This window comes from Carassius auratus, chromosome 10 (assembly GCF_003368295.1).
Source record: "Carassius auratus strain Wakin chromosome 10, ASM336829v1, whole genome shotgun sequence".
Taxonomy (NCBI): Eukaryota; Metazoa; Chordata; class Actinopteri; order Cypriniformes; family Cyprinidae; genus Carassius; species Carassius auratus.
This window is the reverse complement of record NC_039252.1, coordinates 1,799,769-1,814,545: the sequence shown is the minus strand read 5'-3', so window position 1 is coordinate 1,814,545 and position 14,777 is coordinate 1,799,769. Positions and strand designations below refer to the sequence as shown.

At 37.5% G+C, this 14,777-nt stretch overlaps 1 protein-coding gene across 1 annotated transcript in view; it reads left to right on the top strand.

Annotated features, from left to right (window-relative positions):
* Positions 1-14,777, top strand: part of LOC113109524 (ciliary neurotrophic factor receptor subunit alpha-like) — a 156,025-nt gene that overhangs the window by 45,430 nt on the left and 95,818 nt on the right. The window contains exon 2 of the mRNA XM_026273100.1: positions 5,139-5,220. Coding sequence (XP_026128885.1) covers positions 5,139-5,220 — 82 coding nt within the window. The remainder of the gene's footprint in view (positions 1-5,138; positions 5,221-14,777) is intronic.

The following is a 14,777-nucleotide window of genomic DNA, read 5'->3' as shown; positions in this document are numbered from 1 at the left end:
TATGACTTCACTTGATGATATCAAAATGCTTTTTATAGCCAGTCCACTTGGTGGCCACCAAGGTACATTTTAGTCATTCAGGACCAGCTGCTATAAAGGAACGCCTAAGATTTCCAAAGGTCTATGTCTAAATGCCTAATGTCAAAATCCCCTGGCATTTTGCTTCCCGGAATACTCAGTTCACCCCTTAAAATATATTTTAAGTACTGAGTGCTAGTACCTTAACACTTGCTCTTTTGTTTATCCATTGGTTAAATTATGTAAACAACACTATCCTTATCCAGTACTTCACAAACATACACAGTAAAGTCAGTACACACACACACACATAGACCTCTTACAGAGGGTAAAAGCATCCTGTGTGCATTCCACCATAGGGTGACTGCTTATTTAGTCTCCCCATAATGTCCCATTTGGTTCAGTGTGGTTAGCACACAGGGTGGCCAGGGTAAGGACCAGGCCCAAAGCAGGAAGGGTCTATTCATGGGTGCTGCATTTCAAGGTCCTTGTGGAAAAACATGTAAATAGAGTTTTTTAGCTCCTGGATAGTGCTCTGTTTATAGCTAGACGATTCTCTCTTTAATAACTCATTTAGAATATGAACTGCATATTTACTGCGTAGTGGGATTGTGGGTAAATACCAGGAACATACTGTTTGCAGTGGGAATTTCTGCTTGCATTTGCACAAGGGCTGATACATGTCATGCAGATGAGTAATGGCAGAGAAAAATAGTGTAAAATCACACCTAACTATCTGTATTACAGCCCATAAACCAATTCTGTTGATGACCTGCGTATTCACATTGGATAATATAGTCATAAAGTGCTTCTTTGATGGCACTGACAGCTGAATATTCATTGCATAGGTCCATCTGCACTATTTTATCATAAAATTGTTAAAGGTGCCATATGCATGATAAACTCTTTATGCAGCATGCTTTAAAATACAGCTGTGCCAACTTGGCATGGGGAACACAATGGGTTCGTAATTAGATTGCAAAAAGAGAATTGGCCCAGCACAACTGAAAACTGCATTGCATCCAAGCTGTAAGTAGATCAGTGATAAAGAATAGTGTCCAAGATAAAAAATAAATAAATAAATAAATAAATACAAAAGTTTCAATCAAATATGCCACTTCTTGGGAATTTTATGCTTGTGTTAGTTTTGAATTTTATTTTTATTTTTTTAATACATGCACCAACCAACTAAACACTGATCCAGTATTGATCGTTGGCCTGTTTTTAAAATAGCACCAGCACAGCAAACGGCAGATCACAGCCCCCAGGCTTTGACAGGATTGACATTGCATTTTGCATGTGATTAGAGGTGATGTGACGGGTTGAAATGTCAGGGCTATTGGCTGTATGCATGCATGGCAAGGTGCCATGTGCACTGTTGCATGGGTGCTAATCTGAGATATCTCTGATACGACTGGATTAATGGAGGGAATTAGTGTCAGGAGGTGGCTTGGATGCAAGACTTTAATTACAGGATGTGACCTCAGAGTTTGTGTGCGTGTGTGTCAGTAAGAAGACTGGAGCCTTTGTAGAAAATTTATTGAGATTTTATCTTTGCATGTTCAGTCACATTTAGGGCTGAATATTGAATATTCATGATATATTTGGAATGGTTTTGCCGTAAATGCAAAATTGGGAATCATCATGAATATCACAATGATTTGAATGCAAGCTTTTTATTTGGCCATTAACATTCTTCAAGCTGTGTCATTAGACTAGAGTCGCAATCCTTTCTCGCGTCGTGACTGTGATTAAGACATGGATGCTTTACCGCAGCATCTGATTTGAACTTCATTAGTTAAAAGGGCATTAAGGTTGGGGAGTTCAATCTTTATTTATTAAATTTTTAATCTATGCAAATGTAAAAATGCTTTTATTTTTTCCCTCATGTATCAGTAGTGATATTGCAATTCAAAAACTGATTTCCTAGTGTAATGTGTGTTAGTAAAGGTATAAGAATGTAACTGCATGCATGTAATGGTTAGCTATTTAATCTAAATGCTTTACTGTAGGTCTCATCTTTGCAGCTCTAGGGAGACAGCATTTGCTGTAAAAAAACATTGATATGCTACTGAAGATTTTCAGAGTTCACTTTGCATTCAACATGTAGCCCAATCTCCATATCCTTAAGGCCACATTGATTCATATTGAAGAATGCCTTGGCAAGTTGAGAGATTTTTCAGGAGGGATAGTCAAAAAATAAAATAAAAAAAGATAATAAAAAGTGTTTGCGATTTCCGTCCATCTGTCAGTCAAAGGTGTGGCGGGATTTTCCTGGCTGGTACTGTTTTGTGTTACTTCATACCTTCTTTGCGAGTATTCAGTTCAGGCTTTCCAATTTAAATGCAAATTTTACAGGACATCACAAGGAACCCGAGACGGGTGCAAAAAAATCATTCGGCACCAACAATGAATTATATATTTTAATTAACCAGTGAGGGAAATGCGTCTATTCAGCAGCAATGGCCATAAATAAGAAATGAATAAATAAACAAAAAGACAGAAGATAAAGACGAGCAAAATGGGTCTCATTGAGCAGCATTATTATAAAATCTGCAGTGCCATGGGATGTCATTAAGAAAAGGACCCTGAGCTGTCAGATATCAAATGTATTGTTCTCTAGTTTGATGGGCTAAATGCTACTTATGGCCGCCAGAAAGAGGAGCATTTTTGAAGAACTGACAGAGAGATACAATTTTAATTTCACTCCTGTCAGTCCATTTTTTTTTTTCTCAATTGCTGGAATTCTCAACTGAATAGAGGGACGCTTTGGTTTTATGAGCGGTGATAATTAAAAAATGGAAAAAGTGCTCTTCAAAATACTGAAAGTAATTTTGGATATACTTCAAATGTGGATATGCTTATGAATTAATTGTGAATGTGAACGATTAACTGTACCATCTGTTATGCTGTGCAACAATATTTGAGCAATATCCAGACATATTCTTGATTTCAGAGGGTATATTGTCATCTCTATGTAATTGATGACCTCATGCAATGTTTATGATGGATTTTTGATGAACGACACACAGAGAAAAACAAATGCAGAGACATTATTTAGCGAGAATGTACAATATTGACTTTAGTCTATGACATTGATCAAACAAAGAAAATAGTTTTCTCTCGTCTTCACACTTGTATGTATGTGAACCTTGTGTTTAGTGAGTGACGAATGCTGGGTAAATACAGCGTGTTGATAAAAGACACCCTAAGTATGCAGACCCATGGATCAGAAGATAAGTAGCTGACAAAAGCTAAATATCCACAATATTAAACACCCACATCAATAAAATTATTGTGCAAATATTATATGCACATCACTCCCACTTACATCTACGACGCCAGCCAAGACGAGGATGTTCTTGCCAGCAAAAACAATCAAGAACTTTTGCTGCAAGTGCGAGCTAGGTTCTCCACAATTAGTAAGACGGTGTTGTGATTGCGATGTTAAATATATAAATAAAGTCTGTATACAATTCCTTTAGAAAGTTAACCTTCCTGATAATGGGGCTTGTTATAATTTCCTGTTTAACTTTAATGAATAACTACTGTTGGGATCATGGGACACAATTAAACAAGCGAGTATACAAAAAGCGAATGCTTGTATTCCATCCCAGGCTTTATGTGTGCATTCATCCAGAAGAAAGTTTTTTTTTTTATTATTATTATTCTCCAGTTATGAATATTCCCTGTCTCGCTCTGATGAATGCCTCTCTTTGTGTTTGTTTTAACTGTGGGCTCTTTTTAATGTTTTACATTCTGGTGTGCTTAGGGAGACAAATTGATTTCCTGACCCTACAATGTGTTATTTTTGGTCTGGATTTCAAATGTTTTACTCTGAAGTCTTCCCATAGGAAAGAAAATCACCAAAGGGATCCTTTTAATATCTCAATTATTTCTCCTCAACGTAAATGAGATTAAATGGAAGGCTACTCAGATGTTCCTAGATTCAGATTTCCCAGTAATCTCACAAATGTCACCATTATGGTTTTGATTTTAGCAATGTCTCAAACTGTGGTAAGATTAGCTAAGATATGAAAGTCTTTAATCAGAGATCTTATTATGAACTCAATTCACCAGTTTTTCCAAAGCCAAACTTTAGCTACACATTCTGCACCTAACAGCAGGCAAGGGAGTTTTTGAAACTCGATTGAAAATGGTAATTATTTTTGCAATTCCGTTCTGTGCCACTTGTGGTGCAGAAATGACACACAGCACATTTAACTGAAACTGGAACTCTATTAAAGTTGATGTTAGTGATTTAAGCAAATTTACAATTCTTTGCTTGCTCCAACCACATGCCCTCTCTCCAAAATGTTGCCCTCCTAAAGCAAAGTCAGCTTAATGTCTCTCAAAAACCCATTAAAACTCAAAGTGATAAACAGGCCTAGAATATTTCCGTGTGTAGGCTGTCTTGCTGTTCACAGTCTAGGGCTGTCACGGAAACAGTTGAATTGATTGATCAAGACACATATTTCAATGATATATCCAAGGTAGTTGTTTGAGTGGCCAACAACATTGACTCAATCTGTGAGTTTGAAACTAAATATCCTGTCAGGTCTTGAAATGTGTGTGTCACATACAAACGCATAGGGACCTACAATTGGAGGTACTTTAGGAACCGGGTTAGGAAACATTGTCCCAAGTTATGAAATAGCAATTGTTGTTCAAAGAAAATTTAGTTAGATAAGAGTTTAGTTTTTGACTGAAAAAGAAAGATAGAAGGCCAGATGGCGAGAGACTGTGAAGGACTTTATGATGGTCAATCCTGGATCCAAACAGTCTGGCATTGTCTTTCCTTCTTCCTATTTCTCATTTAGGTCTGTCTATCCCACAGTTGGGCAGAGAGAATATCAGTCCCTGAGGACATTGATTCCACTGATGAGATGCTATAAAGTAGGGAAGAGAGAGAGAGAGAGAGATGGGGCGGGGAATCAGGAGGCAGAGACACTGAAAGAAAGAAAACAAGCAAGTGAGAGAGAGAGAGAGAGAGAGAGAGAGAGAGGGAGGGAGGGAGGGAATGAGGAAACTGTCCTCATGCTATCTTGGCATTGGTGCCACCCAGTTTCTCTCGGGCAGGCCAGAAGCCTCACGATCTACCTCTGTGTGTGTCTCTGCAGATGGCCAACATTGTGACGTCCTTCTGCTGTGTGGTGCTTGCAGCTGTGGTGGTGGTTTATGCCCAAAGGCGCAGCCAGCAAGGTAAGTCTACACTTTGGATACTTCCTCCATCTGTTGCAGGTCTCCGTTGTATGTGTTTGTACAGTTGCAAGTCAATTTCCTAATGAGATCTGTTAGATCTTTTCTAGATTATGGATCAGTTTGTTCTTTTCTTGGTTATGTGTCCTGTCTTCTTTCTTTTTACTTGTCATTTTCTTTGTGTCCCTCCTTCAATCTGTCTGTCGGAGTGGAACAGAGAAGTCACATTGTGAGCGGAGGGTCACTATCACCTGACTGTGGGGAGGGGTGTGTGTGTGAATGCTGTTTAACGCATGGCCTGGCTGCCCGGAGACACAGAGACTAGCCTGTCACTGGGTCAAAAACTAGAGCTCCAGAACAAAGCAATCCTCGGAGTGTGTATTGAATGTGTCTAAGTTTGGACCAGACATGTTATCTTTCTGCCTGTGATAGGTTCTCTCATGCTTGGGTTAATAAGCAGCTATGTTGTTTCTGCGTTCCAATTCAGTGTCATTTTGTGAGACAGCGGGGTGGAAGTGCTATCGAGACATACTTGTTTCGCTGGAAGATATTACTTTAAAGCTATTGTCATATTTTGAATTCTTATTGTTCATATTGTGCCGTTTCAAATCCAGGTGTAACTCAAGTTTCCATCAACAAGTAATTTGTCTGTCCATGGTGAAGGCAAAACGCTACACAATCATAGCCAATCAGAATATATTTTATGGTGTTTGCACGCTGGAGAAAGTGTTTGATGGAAAGGAATGCATACATTTTAAGTGTTTGGAAAGAGTGAGAGTTTCAAATGAAGAAGGAAATGCTAATTGGATGAACTTACTTCAATTGCATTGCAGTAAAAGAGTTTGGTTGCATGACAAAAGGTCATACTTTTATACAAAGGTCAGATTTTATTGTTTAGTCCTGCTCTTGGATGACCGCCTTGAACCAGAGTTTATCTACAGCTTTAGTTAAATTCACCTGAACCAGCGAATCAAGATTTTATGGATGACTTAGAAACTTACTGGCAAGTTTGTAGGAGCTAAACCCTTTATGGACATTTACCCTTTAGGATCAATATTTGGCACCCCTGCTCTATGTCCTTATGAAGCCCTATATCATTTAAAAATCAATGGATTCAAAACATTATCTGATGCAATGTGAAAAACTTGACTCTAGCTTTGGGTAAAATGAAAAAAAAAAAAGTTGGAAGAGTTGCCATAAATGCAAAACAACCTTATTTTCGGGCTGTCGATGAACATGCTTCTACTGACCCTTCGATTCAAACTTGGGATGAGAATTAGATGAGATGTAGTGGTTAAAGACCTGGTCTTGTACCGCCATTGTGACTGGTCTAGACCAAGAGTACCCAAGCGCTGCTTTTAGACAGCCAACATACTGCAGAGTTTAGTTCCAACCCTAATTAAACCCATCTGAACCAGCTAATCAAGGTCATGCAAGCAGGTGTGTTGGAGCAGGTTGAAGCTAAACTCTGTAGGTTGTTGGCCCTCTGAGAGCAGGACTGGGCACGCAGAACCTCAGAGTTTTTACAGAGGGACTAATTTGTACTATACAGTATATTGTACTTAAAGGCTACATCGACATAAATCCACATTACATTTGAAAATGGTGTTTTCATTTTAAAACCCTCTCCGTCCACACTAGTTTTTTCAAGCGTTTTCCAAAAGTATCTCATCCACACAGAAACATCAGAAAACTTCAAATTAGCTTTTTCCGCATGTGTAAAGCCTAAAAAAAGCTCACTGCAGATTATACACATGGAATAGACATGAGATGTTTTCATTGTTTTTCTGACAGAAAATGTAATTTATTTTATTTCCGAAAATAACTCACCATTCACTGACTCATCCATGTCGCACACAGTCAAAATTGTATGTCTGATCTATAACGCAACTGCCCTCATGGGCCAAAACATAGAGAAAAAAAGATGCGTTTTTAAGCGAAAACGTATTAGTGTGCACATGACCTAAGTCAATTTTCAAAAGTACTGTCAGCTAAGTGACTACTTACTAAATAAGGATTGTTGACCTTACGCCAGGAAAAATTGCAGATGTAGCTTCATTTGGGAACACTGTTTGAAAGTGATAAAGCATCTTCTTGGATGTCTCATGCTGTTGTCATCCCCCCACGCCACTGTGGCGGCCCATGTTTTGTTGAAGTGAGGCTCTCACTAAAGCTGATTACATCGCTATAATGCCTAGTCATTGGCATGCGTTTTTCTGGCAGTTTGGCAGTTTGATACAATGACGTCATGGTGGAATGACATCACCACGCCATCCATCAGCAGTGCTGCTTATCTGCTTCTTCGTGTTTTCTGATTGGTCAGCTGATTGTCTTTAATCTAGACGGCAGTCATCACAAACACAAACCATGCAATGCCAGTCAAGCCTTTTGCATACAGACACACACTTAAAAGTAGCCAAAGCATCCTAATTCAGCTTCAGGTGGCCCTGTTCTCATGATCGTGCAAACGCAAGTAATTGCATTAAAGCTTTGTTAACCTTCCAAAGTTGGGTTAGTGTAAAACCGAGGCTGTTGCTGGCCATCACTTTTAAGTAAAGTTGAAGACCAAATGACGTTCCAAACAAAGATTTCAGGTTCATATAATCTTGCCAATCACAAAGATTAGGGTGTAAACCCTGGTTTTTGCCAAGAACGAAGTGTTCCTGTGTCAAAATATTTTGTTAGTGCCAAAAAAACATTCCAGGCAAACAAACATAGTTTTAAGTCTATCTATAACCCATGCCTTGACAATAAGTACCAACCTAAAAGAAGATTGAAATGATAGGTTAAGAATGCCATTTAAGCTCCATCACCTCCTGCATTCCATCTAAAAACGGATGCGGGATATTCCTAAAAGGTCTGACTTCCAACATTCCACTTACTGGACGCTCATGAATGGCATTCTATTGTTAGCCTTGCAGGTGTTTTAACAGAGAAGCATCCTGCCATCCTAACTGCACAAGATAAACAATTCTGTATAACGTTAGCATATGTTCCGCAGATTTACGATAATAAACATAGCGGATCATTTACAGTGTTTAACCCACCTGTCTCTGCAAACATTTGCTAAGTATGTTTAATAATCACACCATGCAGGTGCTTATTGATTCGTACTGTACACCCACATATCGCACAATAGTTTCATTTTAAGTGGTTTTCTATTTTATTCTTTAAAGAAAGTTCCTACTGAACTGAATAGAACTCAGCATAAGCCTAAAACTTATCTGATTAATTGACCCAAGATGTTGATCAAAGACTACTTACAGTAAACCAATGTTTTCCATGTGCTGTTACATCTTAGTGTAAATCAAACTGTATATGAAGGAGATATCAAAATAGTTATTTTAATTATCCACAGGAGAGAACAGACACAACCAAATACAAATCATCAAACATTAATAGCAGATAAAGCAGAAATGGAGAACACAGATTTTTAAATACTGGGAAGGTAATCAGTGGGAAACAGAAACAGGTGAGGGGCTAATTAATTAACTAAACAAGAAAAGGAACATGACCAAATAAAGAAACTCAGTAAGAACAGAAGTCCATAACTGTGACAGTTTAGACATTTAGGTCATGTATATTTTGAGTATATTCAAATATATTTAGTAGTTAAATCACAATGAAGTACATTCTTACTTGAAAGCAATTTTGAAGAACGTAATTTTTTAATTGTACACTACAAAAGTAGTTTTAATTTCTATATGAAAAATAAAAATTTGGTTATTTTTCTATAATGGGTTGAACATGATAAAATGTGTTATTTTTAATATCTGATTTGAGTGAGAAAGCCATTTGGCTGCCTACATTATATTCAATGTTTGTTCTAATTAAACACAAGATTTCAATGTTTTACACATAACATAAATATAAATAAACGGTAGAAATGTAAACTGTATCCTTTTGAACAAAAATGATGACAAGGTCTTGAGACATTTTCTTAACTAGAACTAAGAACACAACCCAACCCCATCCCTCCATCTGAAAAAGACAGACAAAGCCTTGCTTTATGTCATCAGTCAGTGAGATTGAGTCCAGACAAGCCCATCTCTGACAGTTTAATTATTCATGAGACCCTAAGTGAGAATGAGAGCAAATATATTTCAGAGCATCCATTGTCCTGGTCACTTCCAATCCGGCTCACTGTGGAGAGGCTGTTGAATTTAATCTATCACATGTTTGTCTCTAGTGGCCTAAAGGGCCCCATAATACACAAGTGCCCCGTTTGATGACGGATCTTGATCGAGTATAGCAATGTGGAATAAATAATGCTGATGACTGATGTGTCTCATGTCCAGACTTGCTGGATTATGAAGCTGGCAGACAAATCTAAGGCAAATGGATGATTTTCAGATATTTGCATTTCAAATGCGTCATTTTAAAACCAGGATTAAGACGTTGTCTTTGGTTGGTAATCTCTGATTATGGATCAGGCAAATGGATGAATAATTTGGAAGCTGTCTACTAGCTGTCCTCCTTAAATATAGCAAACCAGACTCCCTTTGGGATACAAGTGTGAATTTCATCAACAACTTTGGCTTTGTTAGAGAGGTGTGAGAGTGTGTGAGAATTGCCTCCCTAGAGAATTTGCATGGATTTTGTGGCACTATTGCACATTTATGTTTACTTCAGAAGTGTGAACCATCTCACATGCTCATACCTTGAATTGGCAGGGGGTGAAGAGACAATAAAAGCAAATGCAGTAGCGATTTTCAAGCACAAAAGAAGCTTGAGAAAGAAGCCAGGTGCATGAACTTTCGAGAGTACATATCTCTTTCACTACAATATTTAAGGTGCCACTTAAAGATTTAAAACTAAACACAGCTTACATTGGGTGTCAGACGAGGAAACGAGCTTTAGCATTTCAACATTTGCTTGTTGAACGTCTAAAGGACTGTTTACCTCGGAAGATGTGCAAAAATAAACCTTTCACAACAGTGTTAAATCATTCAAACTTTCCCCTGTCAATAACGTTCCTTTTCCCAGCATCAATCAATGCTTAAGATGTTCTCCTTGGAAATCCCAACACGGAAAGCATAAAACTGGCATGGCTACACACGGCGCTGAGGAAACAGCTGTTTTGTGTGAAGCTACAGATGTAGGCTGTGTACTTCCCTTCCGTAGTTGCACTGTTATCCTCATTTAATTAAACTGTGGAAATGAGGCAATAAAAGGGGAATCTTTCGAATCCTGTCAAGGGCAGTCCAGAAACAAAGTATGCTTTTAATAAGTAAAAATGCAGATTTATTCATCCAATTTTAGGGTGAAATATGAGTGTGGAAATATGCAGCTGAGAAGGCCATTCTTTGTGTTCTTTTTGAAGAATATTCAGAGTCTGATGAAATCGGTATAAATACTGCGAATTACGCTCAATGTTACTATCACTGGCCTCGCCATCCAGAATAAAAGAGAATATCCCAATCGAGTGAAGGGATCTGTGGAAACTGTGGGTCCTAATTATTGTGTTCCAACATTTGCCTTGCATTTCAGGTGAAGGATAATCCACTTCTTACCTCTGAGACTGGGTTATGATCTATATGACCTTATTATTCTCATTAGGTTTATCATTATCGCTGTTCACTGTTGTTGTGCTATGTTATTGTATTATTATATAATAAGAGGAGTTTAGAAAAGCTTATGAAAGGGTCACTCCACAACACAATAGCAAAATATATATATATATATATATATATATATATATATATATATATATATATATATGTGTGTGTGTATGTGTGTGTGTGTGTGTGTGTGTTTATTTTTTATGTTTTATGAGTATTTTTTAAATGTTACATTAATCAGTGTCTAGCAAGGAAAGTATATGGACCAGAAGACATTGAAAAAGTCTTAAAGAAGTTCCAGATTTATACCTGTGCTCTTATTATTTCAGTTATTTTGCCTTTGATGTAAATAAACACGTGTAGACAATATACTTGTGAATTTATTTTGATGTTAATTGCATTGTGTGCGCTGTCTCTTTAATACCGCGTGGTTTATACACATGTTGCTGCTGATTGGGCTGACATCTTTGACCCGACAAAACCCCTTTGCAGAACGTTTCCAGGAAAAATGTCATTCAAACCATAAACCGGAGCACAACGTTGCGTACCGATTTGAGCGTGAACTTAGATTTAAGCCAGTTCTTGCTCTTCATCTAGTGTCTGTAAGTATGAGGCCGTATATTGATTTTTAATTATAATTTTCTGAAAAAATAAATAAATAAATAACATTTAGACATTAAAGTTTAAAACAGCATACTAATTTGAAATGAATAACATTTCAAGTTAGCAGGTTGCTAAAAAAATAATAATAATAATAATAATTCTCGTTGAATAGTTGTCTGGGATAGTTGTACGTTGCAAACAATGCTATTTTACAATTTGGCCAAAATTAGGCTGTTAGGCTAAAATTATGCCCCCTACTATTTTTCTTTTTGTCTGGAGCATGTCTAAAATGCCTTAAAATACTGTTTTGGTAGGCCGGTCACTAGGTTTTGGAACAGAGCTTAAGTGTCCATTCCATTGGTCATGAGCCAAATAGCATAGCCATTCTAGGATTTTGTGAGCTTGCTAATGGGGAATGTTTACTCATGGAGGTCAGCGCAGTTCTTAATATGTATTTGGGCACTGAGTTGGAAGTTTTAATAGAGCTGCACAATGCATTGCAGTCTCAGCGCTCTGCTGTGTCTAAATTCATCTAATTGGCGAGGCAGAGCTGAACTGCGGATCAGACTGCTGGATTTGTGAGGGTTCATGCGTAGTGTCCTTGTTCAGTACAGTGAACACCGCTTGATAAGAGAGAGAGTCTAGTATTGTTTCTCCTTAGTGAGATCCAGAGAGTTTCGAAGAGATGAGCAGCATTCAGTTTGCAGTATTCTGTAAATGATCTTGCATAAACTTAAAATCCCTAAGTGTATCTCCTAGTCATACTGCTTGTTAGTAGTAGCGCTGAAAAAACAGCACTATAATATCAATTAAAGAGGTTATTTTATTTAGCTATTTATTATTATTATTATTATTATTATTATTATATTTTTTTATATCATGCATAGTATATCTGAGAGAAATCAATCAAGTAATCAATCTATGTATATAAAAAATACATTAATAAAATAAAATAATATTGAAGACCAAGACAAGACATCAGTCATATATTCAAACCAGGCTGCTAAAAGTTTTTTGGTCTTCCAAGGACATCTTTGTGTTACATATTCTCCATGTGGGTGTAGCCTTACAAATTTATTCAAAATGTAGAATTCCCTGTGCTAAGACCATCTAACTGTCCAATGATTGTGCAGGGAGAATAAATGATACATTACAACCGTGCCTAGCCATGACTTGATTAGACTATGCAATGACCTACTCAGTTTTTCCAAGACCAAAAAGAATTATCTTCCAACTTGTGTATTATTTCTTTAGATGGAGTTTATTAACTCTATTCTCTTGTTCATTATTCCTTTACTCCCAATAAACTCTTGGCAGCTTCCTTCGGTGAGTCTCTATGCAATGCTGCACATCTTGGCATTAAAAATTTTGCCCATTCCTTTTGGCAGATTTGCTTGGCAGCCATCAAGACAGTTTGTGAACGGCAGTTTTTGAGTCATTTCACACATGCTTAATTGGACTGAAGTCTGTACTTTCACTGGTTTTAAATCACACCACAGCAGGTTTTGCCCAATGTTTCGGGTCATGACCCTGTTGGAAAATGTATCGCCCGCCTTTCATCCCCAAGAGCTGATCTGCTGATAGTGACACTTCCTTACTGGATTTTTCCATCGTTAGCTTCATCCAGTTTTCCTTGTCTTTATAAGTTTTCCCATTCCTGATGTCGAGAAGGATCACAAAAGAACAAAGCTCCCACCACAGCACTGTGGAGTTTTCCAAGTGTGACGTGCTCTGTTTGGTTTGTAACACTGAGGTCTGAAAGTTCTTATTTGGCTCTCAAGTAAGCCTGGAAACCTGTATTCTTTGAGACAAATCTTGGAATCACAAATAACCAACCTAAAATAAACTAAAATCTAAATACAAATATAGTTACATTATAAAAATCAATTTCATTTGCAGCCTAACACAAGCAACCTAGCTGCAATAAAATTAAATAATAAACATATAAATATAGTTAAAGGTACAGACTGGATGACCTGCCACTAGAGGGCGCTCTACCAAAACAATAACAATCGCATGGTTTGATGACGCGAAGAAGGAGCGTGGAATGATGGGATTTGTTGTCTTCTAGCCAACCGCTGACCGCCATCAATCAGACAGAAAGTTAAATCATGGATTTCACGTGAGTTCAACGATTTGCGCGAGTGGATTAAATACAAAGTCAATGCAAAGATGCGATCAGACTATGGATCAGACGCGTCTTTGGGTGGGTCTAGAAATGCGATTCCCCGCGTTTGGCGTGTATGCCCCATAATACTAATCTTGTCGATCATCTTGTTGATAATAGCATACGTTCTCTGTAAAGATACGAATCAAAACAACTCACCTGCCGAGTAAAACACAAGTGAGATTGGCAAGCTACTTCCGTATTTGTTCACGAAAATGTCATCACGTGGTTTCTACGTCAGTACAGGCGGTAACAGGCGACTGCACTGGCCCGTGTCACTGTTTAGAATGGGAATTTTCTCATGATTTACAAGTAGTTGAAAACATTATAGATATTGTTAGTAATCAGCTGGACAAAATATATAACACCAGCCTAGTGGTTTTTGGATATTTCACTGCAAATATCTTACAAATTGTACCTTTAAATGTTATAACTATTTATAACAAAACATAAAATATATAAAATCACTTTTAAATTGTGTACTGAAACTGAAGTAGTCTGCCTTAAATCGAATAAACATACATTTTGAGATAGGTAAAATTAAGCTCAAACTATCAGATTCTCTCTCTCATTTAAAACAGTGTCTATATAGCAGCACATCAGTGCATCCCCCATGGCTACTTCACGGACTATCCAGACAGCTGTTAAATCACCCACACTTCCACACAGATGTTTTTGTTTGTAAATGGAAACGAATGTGGAGGACATGAGCAATGCATTTCTGTTGTGGACGGTGTGTTATTTCCCTGTTGCCAGTTAACTGTGGATGCACCTTTAGTGGGAAATGAAATGCTGACAACAGATGCAAAGAGGGAAATAAAATCTGGGGTCTGTATTGCGTAAGTAAAAAGGGGTGTGAAGGTGCACAGGCAGTGTTTAAATTGTGTCCATTTACTATACTGGGACAATAAATAATAATTAATAATCGCCTTCTATTTACTAATTTGTATGTTCAGATAAATAGGTGTGTGTGGCCTTGCTTTGTCTTTTGATGTCTTACCTGTTTTAAATCTAAAATAATCTTCTTTTTTTTCACAACCTGTATTTTTAACAATGCATTTAATAGTGTTGCATTTTAGGGTTAAAGGAAATGTCTGTAAACTCAATGGATAATGTCCTGGCAGAAAATGACTTTTATGTTCTTCTCCAGATTTTTTTTTATTTTTATTTTTTTTCGTACAGTGCATTTGATAGAGCCAGACGTCGACTAGTCAGACCGCTCAAATAAA